Source organism: Vulpes vulpes, chromosome 14 (genome assembly GCF_048418805.1).
Source record: "Vulpes vulpes isolate BD-2025 chromosome 14, VulVul3, whole genome shotgun sequence".
NCBI lineage: Eukaryota > Metazoa > Chordata > Mammalia > Carnivora > Canidae > Vulpes > Vulpes vulpes.
The window spans coordinates 107,014,214-107,033,604 of record NC_132793.1 but is presented as its reverse complement, the minus strand read 5'-3'; the positions used below and the strand labels follow the sequence as shown (position 1 = coordinate 107,033,604).

The window sequence follows — 19,391 nt, the reverse complement described above, 5'->3', positions numbered from 1 at the left end:
GAGGAAGAGAGAAATATCCACTGGTAAACATTATCAAATGCCTACTACATGCCAGAGAGGACAAGATCCCCATCTTCCTAGAATGATGGGCAAAAAAGTTATAATTTGTCACAGGAAGTAGAGGATGTCAGCCTCTGTTACAAGTAACCATCAAAGAACTTGATTAATCAAAGCTTAAAAAACGGTAAGCTTTGCATCCTCTGCAGCAGGACAGTGTGACACACCCCCTCGTGCACACAGTCTCTTTTACATCCCACACCACAACCCCACACATGCCTCCTTTTTGCCCTCTTGCCACCAAGGCTGCAGATTTTATAGCAGCAGCTTTTGTTTCTTCCCTTTCTCATATCCTCACTTGATGTTTGATATTCAGGAATTACTTGAAAAACCAAAATAGCCTACCTTTTCTAAAGACAGATCAGAAGATCTGACCCCATCAGACAGCACCCATCATAGCCACAACCAGTGTGGAGAGAGGCCTCAGCACTCCCTACTGCCGCACTTACTCAGCTTCCTACTTGGCCCTGGAAACACAAGATCTCCGGGTCTGGGCGAGATACACTAACAAACCAACCTCTTCCCTAAACCATAAAGCCTCACCAGCCCCCCACTCCACCCAGCCGTCCTTTCCAAGTCTCCACGTAGCCCTATCCACAGCAGCTCACGTTCAAAGGTCTATTCACACCTCCACACACAGATTAGTGGTTCTTCCATAATTTCCTTTCCTCAGAAATGAAAATTGCATTTTTCAAAAAAGATTTATTTAAAAAAGAGAGAGTGTGTGCAGGAGCAAGGAGAGTGGCAGAGGGAGAAGATCCCAAGCAGACTGCGTTAAGTGCAGAGCCCGACTTGGGGCCCCATCTCATGACCCTGAGATCATAACCTGAACCAAAATCAAGAGACAGACGCTCAACTGCCTGAGCCACCCCACCCAGGCATCTCTAAAAATCGCATTCTTGCAAAAACCACAGCTATCCTCCATAATGTCACCCTTTTCTCCAGCCCAAATCAAGTCCTGTCAGCTCTACCTTCAATATGTACTTAGAATCAGTTCTCACTGTCCTCTACCTTTAGACCACTGCTTTCTCGGAGTCTGCCCCGTCCTGTCCCATCCCAACTTAGTGAGACGGCCTGTGGGGTCCTATCGGCACTGAAGTGAGGCTACACTAGCCTCTGCTCCAGACCCTCCAACACTTCACTTCCCAGAGGAAAAGCCAAAATCCTCCCCAAGGCCTACAGGTCTTCTTGACCACTTCTTGACCACTTCTTGCATGCCCCCTCCCCCTCCCATCTATACCGAGGAGGTAAGGTCAAGGCTTCCTCAGCAAGGTAGACAGAGCCGTGAACTCCTGAGCTCTAGCAACCACTGACCGGCTTCGCAGGGGTCTGGGGCCTACAGAGCGAGCACAGCCTCACTTCTTGCAATGTTCAGAAACTTATACATTTTAAGCATTCCATACATGTCACTTATTACTATTTTGATACTCTTATTATCCAGAATGAGCTAAGTTCACAAGTCAGGTGCAAAGACACAATTAATATGTATTGTCAAAATTAACTTCAATAGTAGACCGCCATGAAACTCAGTCTTTATATATTCAACCCTGTACAGCATATAAACTATACACATGCAAATACTAAGATGTACTACATGCTTCTACTGGTGAGCTTCAATGTTGGAATATGAGCAACTCCAACAAGCCCCCCCCGCGGTACCCAGGGCATGAATCTCTCAGTGGGGCTCCATGGCAGCCTCAGGCCGAGCAACAGCCCAGCCCAGGACAAGCACAGCACCACTTCCAAACTTCATGAAGTCATCACTGCCTGCGAGCCTGACTTACTCCCCAAACAGGGCCTGGTGCGGTTTCTCCTCTTCCACTGATGCCCAAAACGGGCGACAAAATACTAGCTTTGATGCAGTTTTCAGGAGTTCCATTTAAATAAACAGAAATATAACTCATTATTAAAACAAAAACAAGCAATACAAAAAGCTCCAATTCCAGGGACTGAGAAAACAGTACCAAGTAAACTTGAGGGTTCTAAAAAAACAAGAGCAGGCAAACTTTAACATTGCTTCATAGTCTTTAAAAAGGGGAAAGAGCGGCACATGGGGGGGCTCAGTTGGTGAAGCATCTGCCTTCAAGCTCAGCATGATCTCAGATCCAGTCACACAGGACTCCCTGCTGAGCCTGCTTCTCCCTTTCCTTCTGCCCCTCCCCTCTGCATGCTCATGCTTGCATGCTCACTCCCCCCAACCCCTCGCTCACACTCTCTCAAATAAATCTTTAAAAAAATATTAAAATGGGGCAAGAGGTCTGGATATAGTTGACATCAGACACACATCGTGTCCACTGACAACACAGACAGACAGCTCAGGAGAGCATCACTTCATAAAACCAGGCATCTGGGAGTGGCGTGAGGTGTACCACCCCCTTTATAGGCTCTGGTACAACTCTAACCAAAGCAGATGCAAAATGTGCTAGAGAAAGCAAGTGCCCAGAGAAGGGCACGTTACTTGCAGGTGCAGATGCAGGGAATCAGCAAAGGCACTTCAGCGGGACCTCACAAACAGCAAAGCCCACCAAGGTCATGACCTCCTGGAGGAATCAAGACCAGATGCCCAAATCTTTGCAGGTGCTGCCAAACTTTATTCAATGTATAAAATTAAATTTGACATAACTGAGTTTTCTGTTTTGGTGACATCTCTTAGACAAAATATTGAGCTGAGCAGGTTAAAGAGATGTGCTGTCATATGGGGTACAATTTGTGGGGATAGATTGGGAGGAGACACAGGGTCCCATCACACGTATGCACAAGAGGAATCAGGGAAGTTAGCCACTCTACCGAAACCATGACACAGTGATGAGTCTGATGCTATGGATGCTTTTATAGCAACAACTAACATGGTACCTGTAACAGGCACAAATGAAAGTCACAAGAAAAGAATTCATCTCACAGGTAATGCATAACATCACCCCTACCTACCTACCTAATATTAGGACAGCCTCTTTGTGTTATTGTCTTGTAGTTATGTCATTAACATTTTAGTCAGAAGGTAAACTTATTCAGGGCTTTTGATTCTGATCAGATGGTAGAGACTGGATGGGAAAGTGGAGCACAGAACCACATATGTATCATCCTCGATATTTAGGCAATGAACATCATACCCACATGCAAACATTCACTGTGGCCAAAACAGAAAACAAAACATTTACATTCAAATTTCCTATGTAGGACCTCCTTATGCCAGCAGATGGATTCTAGAAAGAAAAGCCCGGGGACATACAACCTACAGTTTATGAACATTCACAGTGATTCCTTTCTGTTGTTACGGACCATGAGGAAAGAAGGTCTTTTTCCAGGTTCTTTCCACTGACTCCCTCAAACCAGGAGATCTGGCTTAAGAACTTCCTGCTTCCTCTTCATTCCCCAAGCACAAAGCCAGCTCCTTGTACATGTCTCATACGTTCATTTACTCAGCTCGTTTTCATTTGGTGAGATTAAAAGCATTCATCATTAAGAAAAAACAATGCAACAATTTTTTTATAAAATTAGAAGAACAGGGATGACTGGACGACTCAATGGCTGAGCGTCTGCCTTTGGCTCAGGTCATGATCCCGGGGGTCCTGGGATCGAGTCCTGCACTGGGTTCCCCGCAGGGAACCTGCTTCTCCCTCTGCCTAGATCTCTGCCTTTATGTCTCTCACAAATGAATAAATAAATAAGTGTTTAAAAAAAATGAGAGAGAGAGAGAGATAGATAGAAGAACAAACCGGAAAAGTAGACTTCACTGGGCTAGAAAAATAAACTTCCCAGCAAAGGAAAGCATTTTTCCCAAGAAACAATGGAAAGAACCACTCTGCTTTGTTTGCACTGCTCCTACTTCACACCAAGTCCTTTCCAGCATGCAGCACGCTCAGCTAGGATGAACCCGACACGAGCGCCATGAGGCAGGGAAGCAGGGTCTTGCATTGGGTTGGGACAGGTGCCCGTATTCCTCCTTATTCCACAGTTCATGTCAAGCACCCTTGTGTTTTCCACTCGGCTTCCCTTCACTGTGAGCCGAAGCCAAGAGTCACTTCTCAAGCAACTTTGGTCCAAAGCAGAAATAGGATCCTTTCCCAGACTGAAACTCCTGACTCACATTTTCCTCCCAACCATGACTCAGCAGCTTCTTTGGATTTTTTTCAAAGTATTTACCTGAACTAACCTCCTTTAAAAAAAACCACCTGCCATTTTCAACTCCAAATTACTTTCCTTGCAGTGTCAGATAGAAATACCTCCTGGGTAACTCTCCAACCACCCTGTTCTTTCAGAGCATTGCCTCTAGCTCCAGGAGTGGACCCCCAGGCAATGCTGCCTGTCCTTGCAGTCCACCGCCTGATCGGGTGTGCTCCTGCCCGCACCCAGCCAATTACCCTGTCCATAGCTGATCGGTGCTAGGTACTAGCCTTTAGCAATGGTGTGGGATGGGGCTAGCAGGTGGTGTTTCCCACCATCCGTGCTAAAGTGGAGAAAGCCAGACTCCAGAGAGAGATGGAATGACCCAGAAGCAGAGAGGCAAGCAAAGGAGAGACTGTGGATCATTACAGAAAATAACTTTGACTGCCAATCATTTTCTTCCTAGTTGAGGCGTTCCTCGGGCCCTGCATTTCCAGACGTGGATTCAGTAAGATATCCCTACGTCCTTTCTGTATATTATCCCACTTTTTCTTAAACTAGGTTCATAATATTTCCACTTGCTGTAATGAGCCAGTTCCTCAGACAGCCACATGAGCGGTAACTTCCAAATCCCTATCCCACAGTCTAGGAGGCAGCAGTTTCAAGAAATCACAAGGCAAAAATCAAAGGGGTGGGGGAGAGGAACACAGTGGGAGAGGACAGGAAGGGTAGGGATGCCCAGGGGAGACTCCCTAACACCTGAGTGTGTGCAATTCCATCATCCCCTGTGCCTGCACTCACTTTCAGGCACCAGGAGACAGGCACAAGGGGAGCTCAGCCTCGGTCCCCAAAGAGCACAGTCACGAAAGGAGGACAGAAATGAACAACTGCAACTGAGGAGGTGAGGCACGCATGAACAGAACACATCCGTGCCAGGGGCTCGGGCTCTCACATGTGGCGCTGAGCGGGATGAGAACACACAGCTGGGACGCACTCGTGGACAAGCCTTAAAAGGCACGTGAGCTGGGTGGTGGCCACACAGAATATTATCAAATGGAGCAAACCCGATTATCCCAACATTAGCCATTAGGTAACACATATGATTCCTTTATTAATCTTCTAATACTTCATATAAAATAGTTCTTGTGTCTTTTAGCATCCTGAAAGAACAAAATGGTTTCAGAATATAATCACCCATTTAATGTTTTTTTTTAAAGATTTTATTTATTTATTCATGAGAGACACAGAGAGAGAGAGGCAGAGACACAGGCAGAGGTAGAAGCAGGCTCCCTGTAGGGAGCCTGATATGAGACTCAATCCCAGGACCCCAGAATCATGCCCTGAGCTGAAGGCAGATGCTCAACCACCACCACCCAGGCGTCCCATAATCACCTATTTAAATTAAGAAGTTTCTGGAGGACAGAATCCTTTCAATTCAACTCTGCTATAAAAAGGCACTTAAAACCACACCATCTCAAATAACTGGTAAAAGCAAAATAATTTTCTAAGTAGAAGGATCTCAGAGAGTACATCTTACAGGGAGTAGTAAGAACTACATAGTATTAAATGAGTGATTATATTCTCAAACCATTTTGTTCTTTCAGGATGCTAAAGGACACAACTATTTCATGTGAAGTATTAGAAGATTAATATAATAAAATAATCTTACGGGGGAGCCTGGCTGGCTCAGTCAGTAGAGCATACGATTCTTGATCTCTAGGTCATGAGTTCAAGCCCCATGTTGGGGATAGAGCTTACTTAAAAAAAAAAAAAAAAGGGGGGGGGGGATCCCTGGGTGGCGCAGCGGTTTGGCGCCTGCCTTTGGCCCAGGGCGCGATCCTAGAGACCCAGGATCGAATCCCACATCGGGCTCCCGGTGCATGGAGCCTGCTTCTCCCTCTGCCTGTGTCTCTGCCTCTCTCTCTGTGACTATCATAAATAAATTAAAAAAAAATTTAAAAAAAATAAAAAAAAAAGATCCATAAAAAAAAAAATTCTTGTAATATGTTCTTAAAACAAAAAATTATATGAATCATAAGGAAATGCAGTGCCCTTAAAATACTAAACTGCTATCCCACTTCTAGGAATGGATCCAAAAGAAATAATCTAGAATATGGAAAAGCCACACATAAAAATATTCTGGAGAGCATAACAGAAAATCAAGAGCAAGCTGAACAGGAGTGCCTGCTGGCTCAGTCAGAAGAGCATGAGACTCTGGATCTTAGGAGTCATGAGTTTAAGCATAGAGATTACTTAAAAAGAAAAAAAAAAGAGCAAGCTAAGGGAGTATCCACTAATAAAGAGTGTATTATATTGCTGTTGGAATATTATTTGATGAAATAGAACTTAGCCATTACAAAGAAGATAATGTAATAAAAAGATGGAGCATGTTAAATGGGAAAAAAGGATATATAATTTGGTGGATCCTCTAATTGTAATATTACATTAAAAAATATATTTTATACAACTTCATTTATGCAGAAAAATGCCCTAGAGGAAGAAGTGATACTGTTCCCACCACAGTGGTAAGATAATGAGTAGTTTACTGTTTAAGTTTCTTTGATCAAGATGTTATATTTGTATACTTAAAAAAAAAAAAAACCACCCCCCCTCCTCACCCTGCTCCACCTCTTTTTTTCTTCAGTATTAGAAGTAAAACGTGAACCTACTTCATCAGAAGCAGAGCGAAGACACTGGACAGCAGCCTGTTTTTTCATTTCTTCTAGAGTCAGATCTGAGCACTTTTTCTTACTCTTTCCCCATTTCTTGTAAGCTCCTTTTTCCCAGCCCAGGAAGATGTCATTCTCCTAAAGCAAGATTAGACAGACTTCAATGAACAAGAGTAAATAACAAGTCTCAACACTATTTCTCACACACATTCCCTTCCAAAGAACATTCATCACCAGGAAGTTCAGAGACCACAAAACATGGTCAATCTGAGCGCTTCAGGTTAGTTATTCATTTGGTATCTATTTCCCAGGTTCTCATTATATTATTTAGAATTTATGAGCTTAAGGAATATGACTCACATTCAGTAAATGCTAATAAATAATTCAATTTATGTATGTGTATGTAAATGCAAGTACATCATACATGTAAATATATGATGCAAGGATATTATAAATGCATATGTAAATTTACGCAAATATAAGATCATATGTAAATGCAAGTACATCATAAATTCCAAACTATATACATAATTAAATGTCTCCTCTTCTGCACTTCCCACTCTTCAATAATGAGTGTTCAGATTACTACCAGATTTTATCATTTAACAGTTAAATGGTTCAATCCTTATTGCTTTACCTGTAGTCTATAAAACAACAGATATAAAACATTTCATGTTGGCAAGAGAAGTCCCCCCCCCCTTGGTTACACATGGCCCATAATAAAAGTCTGAAGAAAATTTGAAAAGCAGGAAGAAAACAAAAAATCATAACTGATCCTACCACCCAGTAAAAACTAGAGTAATTTGGTCTGCCTTATTTGGTCTTTTCTATATGCTTTAAAAATCACAGATTTGAATTCATGCTAGTTACTGTATTTGATTTAACTTACTAAATTGTACCCATCACCTCAATGTTACCACAAATTCTTTGGTTACAAAATATTCTAAGATGTAAGTTTATAGCTATTTCCCTAAAAGGGGACATTAAAGTAGTATTTTTAATTGCTTTGCTACTTTGTTTTGCCTTTTAAAAAGACTTCCATTTGAAAATAAATAAATAAATAAATAACCTTTCATTTGACAAATTATGATTAAAACCAATGTACAGACAATAAGAGAAAAAAGGTCAGAAAGACAATGGCAAAATTTTTAAAATTACTTAGAAGATGACATGACCTAAGCAAGCCCTCAGGACATATATATGAATATATGAATTAGAAGTGAAAAGAAGGAAAAGCATAATAATAAACTCAAAAGATTTTAAAAGATCAAATCATATACCATCAACTGTCTAACCCAATTTTTACTTTGATCCAACACATAAAAATTACTTTTAGGCCACCAGGTAAGAGTGGAGGAACAATCCTTCCTTCTACATCCATCGTAATTAGCATACTTTAATTTTTTGGACACATTTGCAGATTTCATGAACCTGAAAAACATATTTTCTGGCCAAGTGGTATCAATTCCAATTTTCCAAGGGAAAATGTGCTTAATGGCCAAGTAAGTCCCATCAGTATATTTCCATTTATCTAACAGGTTTGGCTGGACTACACCTGAAACCTGACATTCTTTATCAGTGATATCTTCTGGAGATTGAGTTTGTCCTCTAACAGGAGCAATGGAGAGAACCATAACAAAGACTCAAAGCTTCCAAAAGCGGAGAGAAATGTTGTAGTTCTATTGTTTATGGTATATAAAACAAAGAAAGTAGAAAACTTATTATGTAATTATGGAAAACAGAACTCTTTTTTGTTTTGAGCTACTGAGACTGGCTCTTTCTCCTTCTCAAGCATTATAAACATGTTTCTCTACTGAAGCTACATTATAGCTCAGCAGAGGTAACACACATCCAAAGGTCCTAAAAAAGTTTTATTATACAGATAGAAGGGACTTTCAAAATTCAGGCCACATGGACAGGTGCTCTTTCTGGAGGGCAGTCTGACAATACATATCAAACATCTTAAACATGTACATGTACTTTCAGTCTAATAATTCTGAGGATTTATCCTAACAAAATAGTCACCACTGTGTGCAACAGATTTAGCTACTGTGATGTTGATCAGATAGCTGTAAATCCAGGCAAATAAGAAGAAAACAACTTGGTTAAAAAAGTTAAGATTTATCCAGGTGAGGAGATATTATAGCTATTAAGGTGATTATGAAGCAGGGGCACCTGGGTGGCTCAGTTGGTTAAGTGTCCAACTCTGGATTTTTTATTTCAGCTCAGGTCATGATATCAGGGTCCTGGGATCAAGTACCACATTGGGTTCTGACTTGAGAAAGGAGTCTGCTTCTCCTTCTCCCTCTGCCCCACCCCCTGCTTGCACACGTTCCTGCGTGTGCACCTTCTATCGCGCTGAGATAAATAAATCTTTAGAAAAGGGGGGGAGAGATACGAAGCATATTTATTGACCTGGAAAGCTATACACAGTATGCGTAGAAGAAATCGTTTATACAAAAGTACAATCTCACTTTTTGTTAACACGTGTGCACGCGCGCGCGCACACACACACACACACACATATAAATGTGCACTAAAAGGTCTCAGAGAAAATGAACTAAGAGATCACTGAGAAGCTTATCTCAGTGAGGAGGAGAAGACACAGACTTTCTGATTTTTCTTGTAATTACATCATACTCCTATAGTAGTCAAAGTTGTTGCTAATGGAAAATTTACTGAGGCACGAGAATGGAGAAACTCGAAGAGTTCTTGTGGCTCTTCACTTCGGACAGATATCTGGCATCTTCAGGTTTATCCATGAATGTACTCTCACCCATCCATCCAGTGAGGACTTGACTGTTCTCCCTGGGGCACTAGGGGTCATAGGAATGAATGCAGCAGAGGCCCTGCCTGTCAGAGGTGCACAGTCTGGTACCAAATACAGACACAAAGGCAGATGCCTGGGAATGGCTGTTGCTACCATAGAGGTCTACAGAAAGCACTCAGGAGGCCTAAAAAGGGCCTGGCTGATAAGCCAACCCTTCCTACAGGAGGGTCACTGAAGTGGAGTCTTAAACAGTGAACAGAAGTTTGGGCTAGAATAAGGGAGGAACACCAAGCAGAAGAAATGCGGCGCTAGAGCAAGGGATGGCAAATTTATTTTTCTTCAGGTAGCCAGATAACATTTTAAACTTCACAGGACAAGAAGATGATCAAGGATATAACTGTAGTTACTTTTACAAAAAGGAAATACATTCTCACAATTTTTTTAATTGATGGATTTCAAATTATAATTCAGTATAATTTTTTTGTTCCCAGATCTACTAACAACAAGAATGAAATTCTTTCGGGAAGGGGATGAAATAACATTTGCTTAACTGGGTTTCAAAGTTAGCATTCCCTCAACATCAAAATCAAAGACAAATGTTCATCTGTTAATGCTCATTTTTTAAAAAAAATAACAGCTTTACTGACAAATAATACAGAGACAACCAAATTTACTCTTTAAAAGTGTGCAATTCAGTGGTTTTTTAGTATAGTTCACACTGGTGATTACATAACAATCACCACTACTTAATTTTAAAACCTATTTATCACCCCAAACGGAATTCTGTACCGTTAGCAGGCACTTTCTACCACTACTTTGGCTCTCCTGAGTCACTGGGAACTACGGACCTGCTCTCTCTATGGATCTGCTTATTCTGCACATTTCATATACATGGAATGATACAACAGACTTCCTTTTGTGGCTGGCTTCTTTCCCTCAGTGCAAGCTTTTGAAGGCTCATCTATGTTGTGGCAGTAGAGGTGCTCCACTTCTCTTTCCTAATATTCCACTGCAAGGACATACTTCCTTTCAGCTATGAAGGCACTGGCGGGCATCTGGATTGTTTTTACCTGCTATGAACATTCACATACAGGTTTTTGTATGGATGCATATCTTCTGTTCTCCTGATTATACACCTAGGAGCAGAATTGCTGGGTCACATGGCATCTCTGTGTTCAACCATCTCAAGAACAGACAGGCTATTTTCAAAGCAGCTACATATCACCATCACACCAGCAACATTTCAGGGCCCCACCTCCTCCACATCCTCACGGACTCTCATCATCGCCTGGGTTTTTATTTTAGCCATTCCAGCACACATGAAGTAGTGCCTCATCACGGCCTTCATCTCCCTAATGATTAATGAAGTGAGGCATCCTTTCATGTACTTACTGTCATTCTTCCAGAGAAGATATATGAAGGGCTTATTCAATACTTGGCCCATTTTAAAGTTATCTATTCTGAACATGCATCTCTCATTAGATACAGGATTTGCAAATATTTTCTCTAATTCTATGGGTTTTTTTTTTTTTTTTTTTTTACTTTTTCCATGATATCCTTTGAGGCACAAAAGTTTTTCATTGTGATAAAGTCTCATTTACTGAGGTCTTCTTCTACGGCTGCTTGTTTTTGGTGTCCTAAGAAATCACTGCCTCCTCCAAGTCATAAATATTCACTCCTACGTTTTCTTCCAAGAGCTTTATAGTTTAGCTCTTTTATTGAGGTCTAGAAACCAAGTGGAGTCGATGTATGTGGTATGAAGTAGGAGTCCACCCACCTTTACAGGTGGCTACTCTGTTGTCTCAGCATCTTTCACTGAAAAGACTATTCTTTCCCCCCTTGAACAGGCTAGTTAGACCATGGATATACAGGCTCATTTCTGAACACCTGGTTTCATTTCATACAGCCATATATATGCTAATATCAAGCTGTCTTGATTACCGTAGCCTTATAGTTAGTTTTGAAATTGGAAAGTGTAAGTCCTCCAACTTTGTTGTTTTTATCAAGATGTTTTTGGCTATTCAGAGTCCCTTTAGAGGTCTATATGGATTTCAGGATAAGCTTGCCAGTTCTGCAACACAGGCAGTGGGCACTCTGACAAGGCTGTGTGTGCATCAATGCACCAGGCACTTCTGTCTTAATGACATGGAGTCTTCTGATCATGAACATGGGAGGGCTTTCCACTTACGAGATTGTCTTTCATTTCTCAGTGACGTTCTCAGTGTGCAAGTCTTGCGCTTCTTTTATTAGATTTATTCTGAAGTATTTTATCCTTTTTGATACTGTTGTAAATGGAATTTTCTAATTTTTCATTCCTTAAGGTTTTCTATATACAAGATCGTGGCATCTGCGAACCACATATAGTTGTAGTTCTTCCTTTCTAAGCTGGAAGTGTCTTCTTTTTCTTCCCTAGCTGCCCTGTTAATACTGATCTGTAATAAGACTTCATGGCTTTTGTCTTTGAAAATGTCTTCAAAGATATTCCCAAATTCTGACATTAACTCACAGACATGAATTTAACTAAACATGTTAATTGCCTAAATAAAAGGCATTTATAAAATTCTGTTAGATTCTTCTCTTAATATTTGCCTTTTCACATGTCATCATAGTGTAGATTAGTCATTCCCAAGTCAGAGGTAGGTGGAAGCTTCTCAGTTGAAGAGTTACACGAATATGAAGATACAGAGGTCCCCTCAGCACCGTGTCAAGCAGAAGCCACAGCTTGGCACCACAGTGTGACCCTGGACAACATCCCGCCACAAAGCTGGGTCGGAGCGGGAAGCTGGCTTCTCGTTTTCACTTCTGACAGAATGAAAATACATAAAGCGGCTTGCCATTATTTGTGAGACAAACAATGTTAGCTGTGAGGATGACTTCAGAAATTTTGCAGATATGCGCTGTTATGCCTTGTAATTTCACATTGACTTCACTCAGAAACATTATCAAGTGTGTAGCAAAAGCTGCACAAACAACAGAGTAGTAGATACACTGTGCATTCTGGGTTTTCCACTTACTATATCTGAGAGTGCCTTTACTCCTTTTTTCTAGCTTCATATACTGTGTGAATGTATTAGGACTTAATGAAAGAGTAACACTGAGCTAATCATAAGCTTTTAAAAGAAAACAGTATAAAAACACAGTTCAAGATATTTCTCTTTTATTGTTACGTTTTCAGTCTCCTATGCTCTGCTCATTACAAGTCCACTGAGGCACAAACATAAAATATTGGCCATGTGCCAAAGGTCTACTTGTTAAACGGCAAAGTCAAGCATGATTTTTCAAAGGCATCATCTTAAAGACAGAAAAATTATCAAGTACCAAAAGAAGATATGGCTAAAGAACGTTCTCCGCGTAGAAATCTATTGCCGAGTACTTTTCCAGACATTCCTGTGAGGTGACATAAGGCTAGAGTTTTGATTGACTTTCTCTTGCTGCCTTCTGTCAAAAAGGAAACGGAGAACTGGAGAGAGAAAAAGAACACACCATTCTGAAATACAGCTGGGATGATGACGTCTCCATCAGCTGCTCAGCATCCACCCCTGCCTCCCACACCTTCCTGTTAACAGCACCCTGAAAAACCAAAACCCTGAAGTGTCTGAATGGGACTGGTGCCACCCCCATCTTTGGGCCCTGACTTGCTTAATACAAATCCACACGTTTCATCCCTTTAGCTACAAAGATTGGCTCACACATAGGCGTGTGACCCATCAGACATGGGCAGTTGAAAAGGAGCAAAATAAAATAAAATAAAATAAAATAAAATAAAGTAAAGTAAAATAAAAGGGAACACCCCCTTTGGAAGCCAGAACCACGCTCACTTTCATTTGCCCTCTGCCTTCCCGGGAGCTGGCTGCAAAACCAAGCTGACAGAGGAAAGCGAATAGAGAGGCAGGGCAGGAGCCCTTGTGACCCTGGGAAAGCTCTGAACTAAACCAGGCTGGGGCCAGCCCTACTTCTCCAAATTCAGTTATAGGAGACTTTTTCCCCTCATAAGCCAATTTAGGCTAAATTTTTGGTTGCTTGTGAATAAAAGATACAGCTAGAATTTGAGGAAGGGCCTAAGTAATATATCCACTTCTCACTGCTCAAAAAAATGGCAAATTGTCTCTAAAACACAAGCCTAATGGCAGCTTAATGACATCTATGTTTTTCCAGCTAGGTCCTCAGCCAACAGTGACAATTCCTCACTGGCCTCCTTGCCCTCAGGTGCCCAACTAGCTTACCTACCAGCACACAGGCCATCTGTAGTGCTGGTGTGCACAGCAAAGAGTCTTTCTGTCTCAGGGACTGAAATGCAACCCCCAACATGGCTCGTCAGGCTCAGTCTGCTCACCCTCCCAGTCTCATCCCCCAATCGGACTCCCAGCCCTGCTCTTCTCTGGCCTCACAACGCAGGCCCTTCCTGTTTCTGTGACCTTGCATGTACTCTCCCTTCTTCCTCCCTTCAACTGCTCAACTGGTCTCTCCTCTGTCATCCCCACTGCCATCGTTCCCTGAATGCAGTGTCCCAAGCTCTGCACAGCCAGTGTTTCACAGATGCCGAGACCAGCAGCTCTCTCTTGAAGACCGTCCCTAGTCAGCTCTGTATTCCTGGCGCCTGCTGTGGCATCTCATGGGCATCCACGTGGAGAGTTAAAAAGCAGACATGTGTATTTTACATAATGTAATTATTTATTTTTAAAAATGCAATTATTTATATTCAAAACTTTTCTCTATTCCATTTGAAGAGTTTACTCCCCACTCCCCATGAAAACCATTATGTCATGGTATCTTAGGATGTCTGTGGACATTAATTTGCATACCCATCACCAGTGCTAACTCCTACTCGGACTGTACTGTCACATTCCCAATGTGTAAGGTTTACTTAAATCAGTGCCTACTGAATGAATGTCTGTTGAAATACAGCACATGTGATAAGACACTGGAGGAACCTAGGACTGGTCATATTTTGTAGGAGTTATTGTTCAGGAGGCAAACAATCTTACAGGGGAACAATGCAAGAGCACATTCTAAGTGGCTCCAGGAATAAGCAAGCTGTGCCAAAGGCAGACATCACCAGTCCACTTAGCAATCAGTACCGGGATTATTTTTACTGAACCTCTGCCAATATCAATAATGCAGCTACATTTCTAGAGTGATGGCCTCCCAGCTAGAAGATACACTGCAACAAAGCTACAGTAGTCAAAATAATGTGGTATTAGCAGAAAGACATTAGACCAAAGGAACAGAACAGAAACCAAAAAGAGACCCTCGCATATGTGGGCAAACAACGTTCAACAAGGGTGCCACAACCACTCAGTGGGAAAGCGAGTCTTTGCACAAATGGTGTTAAGACTGGATGTCCACCTGCAAAAGAATGTCACTGGATCCAAACCTCACGCCATATACAAAATCCAAACAGAAGTGAATCAAAGGCCTATATATAAGAGCTAAATCTATAAAACTCTAGGAGGAAACATAGGGCAAAGCTTCACATTAGTTGTGGAAGAGATCTCTTGGACAGGATGCCAAAGGCAGAGGCAACAAAAGAAAAAATAGACAAATTTCATGAAAATTTTTCTATTTTGTACAACAAAGACACTCTCCACAGGGTGAAAAGGCAGCCCACAAGATGGGAGGAAATATGTGCAACCATGTCTCTGATTGGGGGGGGGGGGGGGGGGTTAACACTAACACATATGGAGAACTCCTAATACTTAACAACAGCAATAAACAGCCCGATTTAAAAATGGGCAAGACAGTCTTCCACACAAGACACCCAGATAACCAGTGAGTACAGGAAAAGATCTTCAACATCACTGATCATTGGGGAAAGTCCAAATCAAACCACAATGAAACTACCTTACACCCATCAGGATGGCTACTATAAAAAAAAAAAAAAAAAAAAAAAACAGAAAATAATGAAACAGTAATTTAGTAATTTTGTGGAGAAATTGGACCCCTGTGTACTGTTGGTGAGAATGTAAAATGGTACAGCTACTGGCAGTTTCTCAAAAAATTTCAAACAATTACCATATGATCCAACAATTCCACTCCTAAGTACATAACCCCCCAAAATTGAAAGCAGGGTCTCAAAGAGATACTATTTCATGTTCATGGCACCATTATTCTCAACAGCTACAACATGGAAGAAACCCAAGTGTCCACTGACTAATGGATAAGCAAAATGGGGCATATTCCCACAGTGGAATATTATACAGCCTTTTAAAAGGAGGAAATTGTGAGACACCTGGGTGGCTCAGTGGCTGAGCATCTGCCTTTGGCTCAAGAGGTGACCCCAGAGTCCCAGGATTCAGTCCCACATCAGGCTTCCTGCATGGAGCCTGCTTCTTCCTCTGCCTGTGTCTCTGCCTCCTTCTGTGTCTTTTATGAATAAATAAATAAATAAATAAAATCTTTTAAAAGGAGGAAATTGACATGTGCTACAACATGATGTCATTCAGTACATAAATAGACAAGTACACTGTGATTTATCCAGATGATGGAATATTATTCAGTGTCACAAAGCTCTGGGCTATCCAGCCACAAAACGATCTCGAAAAACCTTAAATGCATATTACTAAGTGAAAGGACATTCGGGAAAAGGCAGAATGACGGAGGCAGTAAAGAGATCAGTGCTGTCAGGGCTTGAGGGAGGGGGATGAACAGGTGGAGCAGGGAGGATGTTTGGGGTAGGGAAACCACTCTGCGGGATACCGTGATGATGGATATGTGTCCCTCACTATGCATCTGTCTAAACCCAGAGAATGTTCAACACAGAGTGTGAATCCTAACGTAAGCTATGGACTTCGGGTGATTACGTATTGGTGCAGATTTGCTAACAAAGGTACTGCTTTGGGTGGGGATGTTAATAATGGGAGAGGCTCTTCATGTGTGGGGCAGGGGATTATGTTGGAAATGTCTTCCTCTCAATTTTACTGGGAACCAAAATTACTGTAAAGAAAGAGTCTTTACGGGCAGCGAGGGTGGCTCAGCGTTTTGGCGCCGCCTTCAGCCCAGGGCCTAATCCTGAAGATCCAGGATCGAGTCCCACATCGGGCTCCCTGCATGGAGCCTGTTTCTCCCTCTGCCTGTGTCTCTGCCTCTCTCTGTGTGTCTCTCATGAACAAATAAATAAAATATTTTAAAATAAAGTCTTTACCAAAAAAAAAAAAAAAAAAAAGTAACTGGCAGCAGACCAACTCCCCTGCCCAGCCTAACCAGAAAAGCCAGATAAAATACAAACCAAACCAACACACAACACCTGTCTTGAAACATTAAGAGACTGCAAAAGTATCCAGGCCTTGAAAAGACAAGGAGGGGCAACTGTCCTCGTCCTCGATGAGGGCAGCTGCCGGCACAGGGGAACAGACACTGGAGCCTGCTTTCTCCTCTGGGAAATGTACCCTTTTGAGGCCCAGGGCCCTTTAAGAGACAGAGAAAGCAGTGGAGCTGGGGGAGGCCCTCAGGCCTGGACAGAAACTGCTAGTGAGGCAGGTGCCAGTTGCCCCGAAAGAAGGGACAAAAGAAGGGGCGGAAGACAGGCCACACTGCTGGGTTCTCCTCCAGACACCAGGAGCGTGCTGAAGCTGTAGGGCACACCGGGGCTTGTGTCTATGGTACAATGTGCTATTTGTCTATCTCAGTGTTATTAGACAGACACGACCTTTGTGAATATTCACCCATTCATTACCACCCTGGTCATTACGTACTCAAAAGCAGAAGGAAAAAAATCCTCTTGTATTTCTGTGCAGAATCCATGGTTGCTCCCTATCTGGAACTAAAAAAAATTTAACATAAAGAATACCTAAAGCAATCACACAGATTTAGGGACGATCATGAAAGAGCAATCTCGGAGGAAGTGTACAAAGATGAAACTCCTTCAAAAAACAAAAAGAACAAAATCATGACGACTGAATATCACTACAAATGGTTCATTTGTTTCAAACACAAGTCTCAGAATGTAGTATAACCAAAGAACATTTCCCCAAACTTAAAAGCATTTTAGAAGTAAATGCCACTTTGTATGCAGGTACTTTGAAATGATTTTTAAAATTTTATTTATTTGTTTATTTTAAGTAGGCCACACACACAGCACAGAGCCCAACATGGGGCCTGAACTCACGATCCTGAGATCAAGACCTGAGCTGAGGGGATCCGTGGGTGGCTCAGCAGTTTAGCGTCTGCCTTTGGCCCAGGGCATGATCCTGGATTCCCGGGATCAAGTCCCACGTCGGGATCTTTGCATGGAGCCTGCTTCTCCCTCTGCCTGTGTCTCTGCATCTCTCTCTCTGTGTCTCTTGTGAATAAATAAAATCTTTAAAAAAACAACAACAACAACAAAAAAAACCTGAGCTGAAATCAAGAGTGGGACACTTAACTGACTGCACCACCAAGGCGCCCAGAAGGCTGCTTTTTGACAGCTCAGCACCCTATTTACCCCCAGACTACCCCTGGGGCACCCTCTTCTCAAATTCTTGGTCCCTATGGCTCCAGGTGTCCCCTCCTCCTGGAAGGTGGGTCAGGAATCGGGGAGATGACCAAGCTGCCCTACCAGGAGGAGACCCGGCTCTGCCTGCTGTGCTCACACAAATGAGGGTGGGAGTCTGGGGCTACAGTGGAGGGGGGACGGAGGGGGCAGGGTGTGTTTGAGAATAAAGGCAATAGATAATACACAAAAGTTTCACAGTGGGGCAGAGACTACAGAAGGCCCCAGGTCAAGCTGCCACTGAGGCCAGCCCTAGCCTCTGGACATTTCAAGTTTTTATCTATTTATTTAAAGTTTTTTTTTTAAGATTTTATTTATCTATTCATGAGAGACACAGAGAGAGAGAAAGAGGCAGAAACACAGGCAGAGGGAGAAGCAGGCTCCATGCAGGGAGCCTGATGCAGGACTTGATCCCAGGACAGCAAGATCATGCATGCCCCAAGCCAAAGGCAGGTGCTCAACTGCTGAGCCACCCAGGTGACCCAAGATTTTGTTTTTAAGTAATCTCTACATCCAACATGGAACTCAGACCTACAATCCTGATCAAGAGTCGCAGTCTCCACTGACTGAACCAGCTGAGTACCCCTGGACATTTCCAACCTTTTAAACCAATAAAGGCTCCCAAATGGACTAGCTGTGTGACCCTCAGCAAGGAACTGAGCCACTATGTGTAAGCACCTCCACCTACAGGATGGAGAGCACAGGACCGCTGAGAAGGTACAGGGCATGGAAAGTGAGCACTCTGACTTGTGGCTGCCTTGCAATACATGGTGTGCTGTTCTCTACTACCACTTCTGTGTAAGTAAGTCCAAGCTGGGTTTTCTGTGATAATCAAAGGCTCCTTGGGACACCCAGGTGGCTCAGTGGTTGAGCATCTGCCTTTGGCTCAGGGCATGATCCTGGAGACCCAGGATCGAGTCCCACATTGGGCTCCCTGCATGGAGCCTGCTTCTCTCTCTGCCTGTGTCTCTGCCCCACCCCCCATTAATAAATAAATAAAATCTTAAAAAGAAAAAAAAGGCTCCTAGTAAAGATTTCATGATGTTGAGAACATTAATATCTAAAGACATAAATGTTTTAATAAACTCTTGGATGATAGTCTTGATTTGCTTAATTATAGAAGAAAACCAAGTATGTGTGGGGTTCTAAGAATGGGGTAGTGAAAGGTAGTCCTATCTTCCTAAAATAACTCTTCCTACTCGTGGCAAACTATGAGGAACTTGCTATTGACCATCAACCCAGCACAACCCTGAGCAGGAAAAGTAAACTCCCCCTTCTAAGTTACGGTTTTGATGTAGCTTCCCTGCTGGCCAATTTTAAGTAA

The 19,391-nt window shown here is 42.4% G+C and overlaps 1 protein-coding gene across 26 annotated transcripts in view; it reads right to left on the bottom strand.

Annotated features, from left to right (window-relative positions):
- The window catches only part of KIAA0232 (KIAA0232 ortholog), an 89,499-nt gene that overhangs the window by 26,844 nt on the left and 43,264 nt on the right, over nucleotides 1–19,391 (bottom strand). For 22 of the 26 annotated variants that reach the window (XM_072737532.1, XM_072737546.1, XM_072737522.1 and 19 more), the window contains one exon: nucleotides 6,831–6,968. In XM_072737532.1, the coding sequence (XP_072593633.1) occupies nucleotides 6,831–6,968 (138 nt within the window). Of the gene's footprint in view, nucleotides 1–6,830; nucleotides 6,969–12,918; nucleotides 13,061–19,391 lie in introns of all 26 variants that reach the window. The other 4 variants (XM_072737541.1, XM_072737551.1, XM_072737536.1 and 1 more) reach the window with 1 other exon arrangement.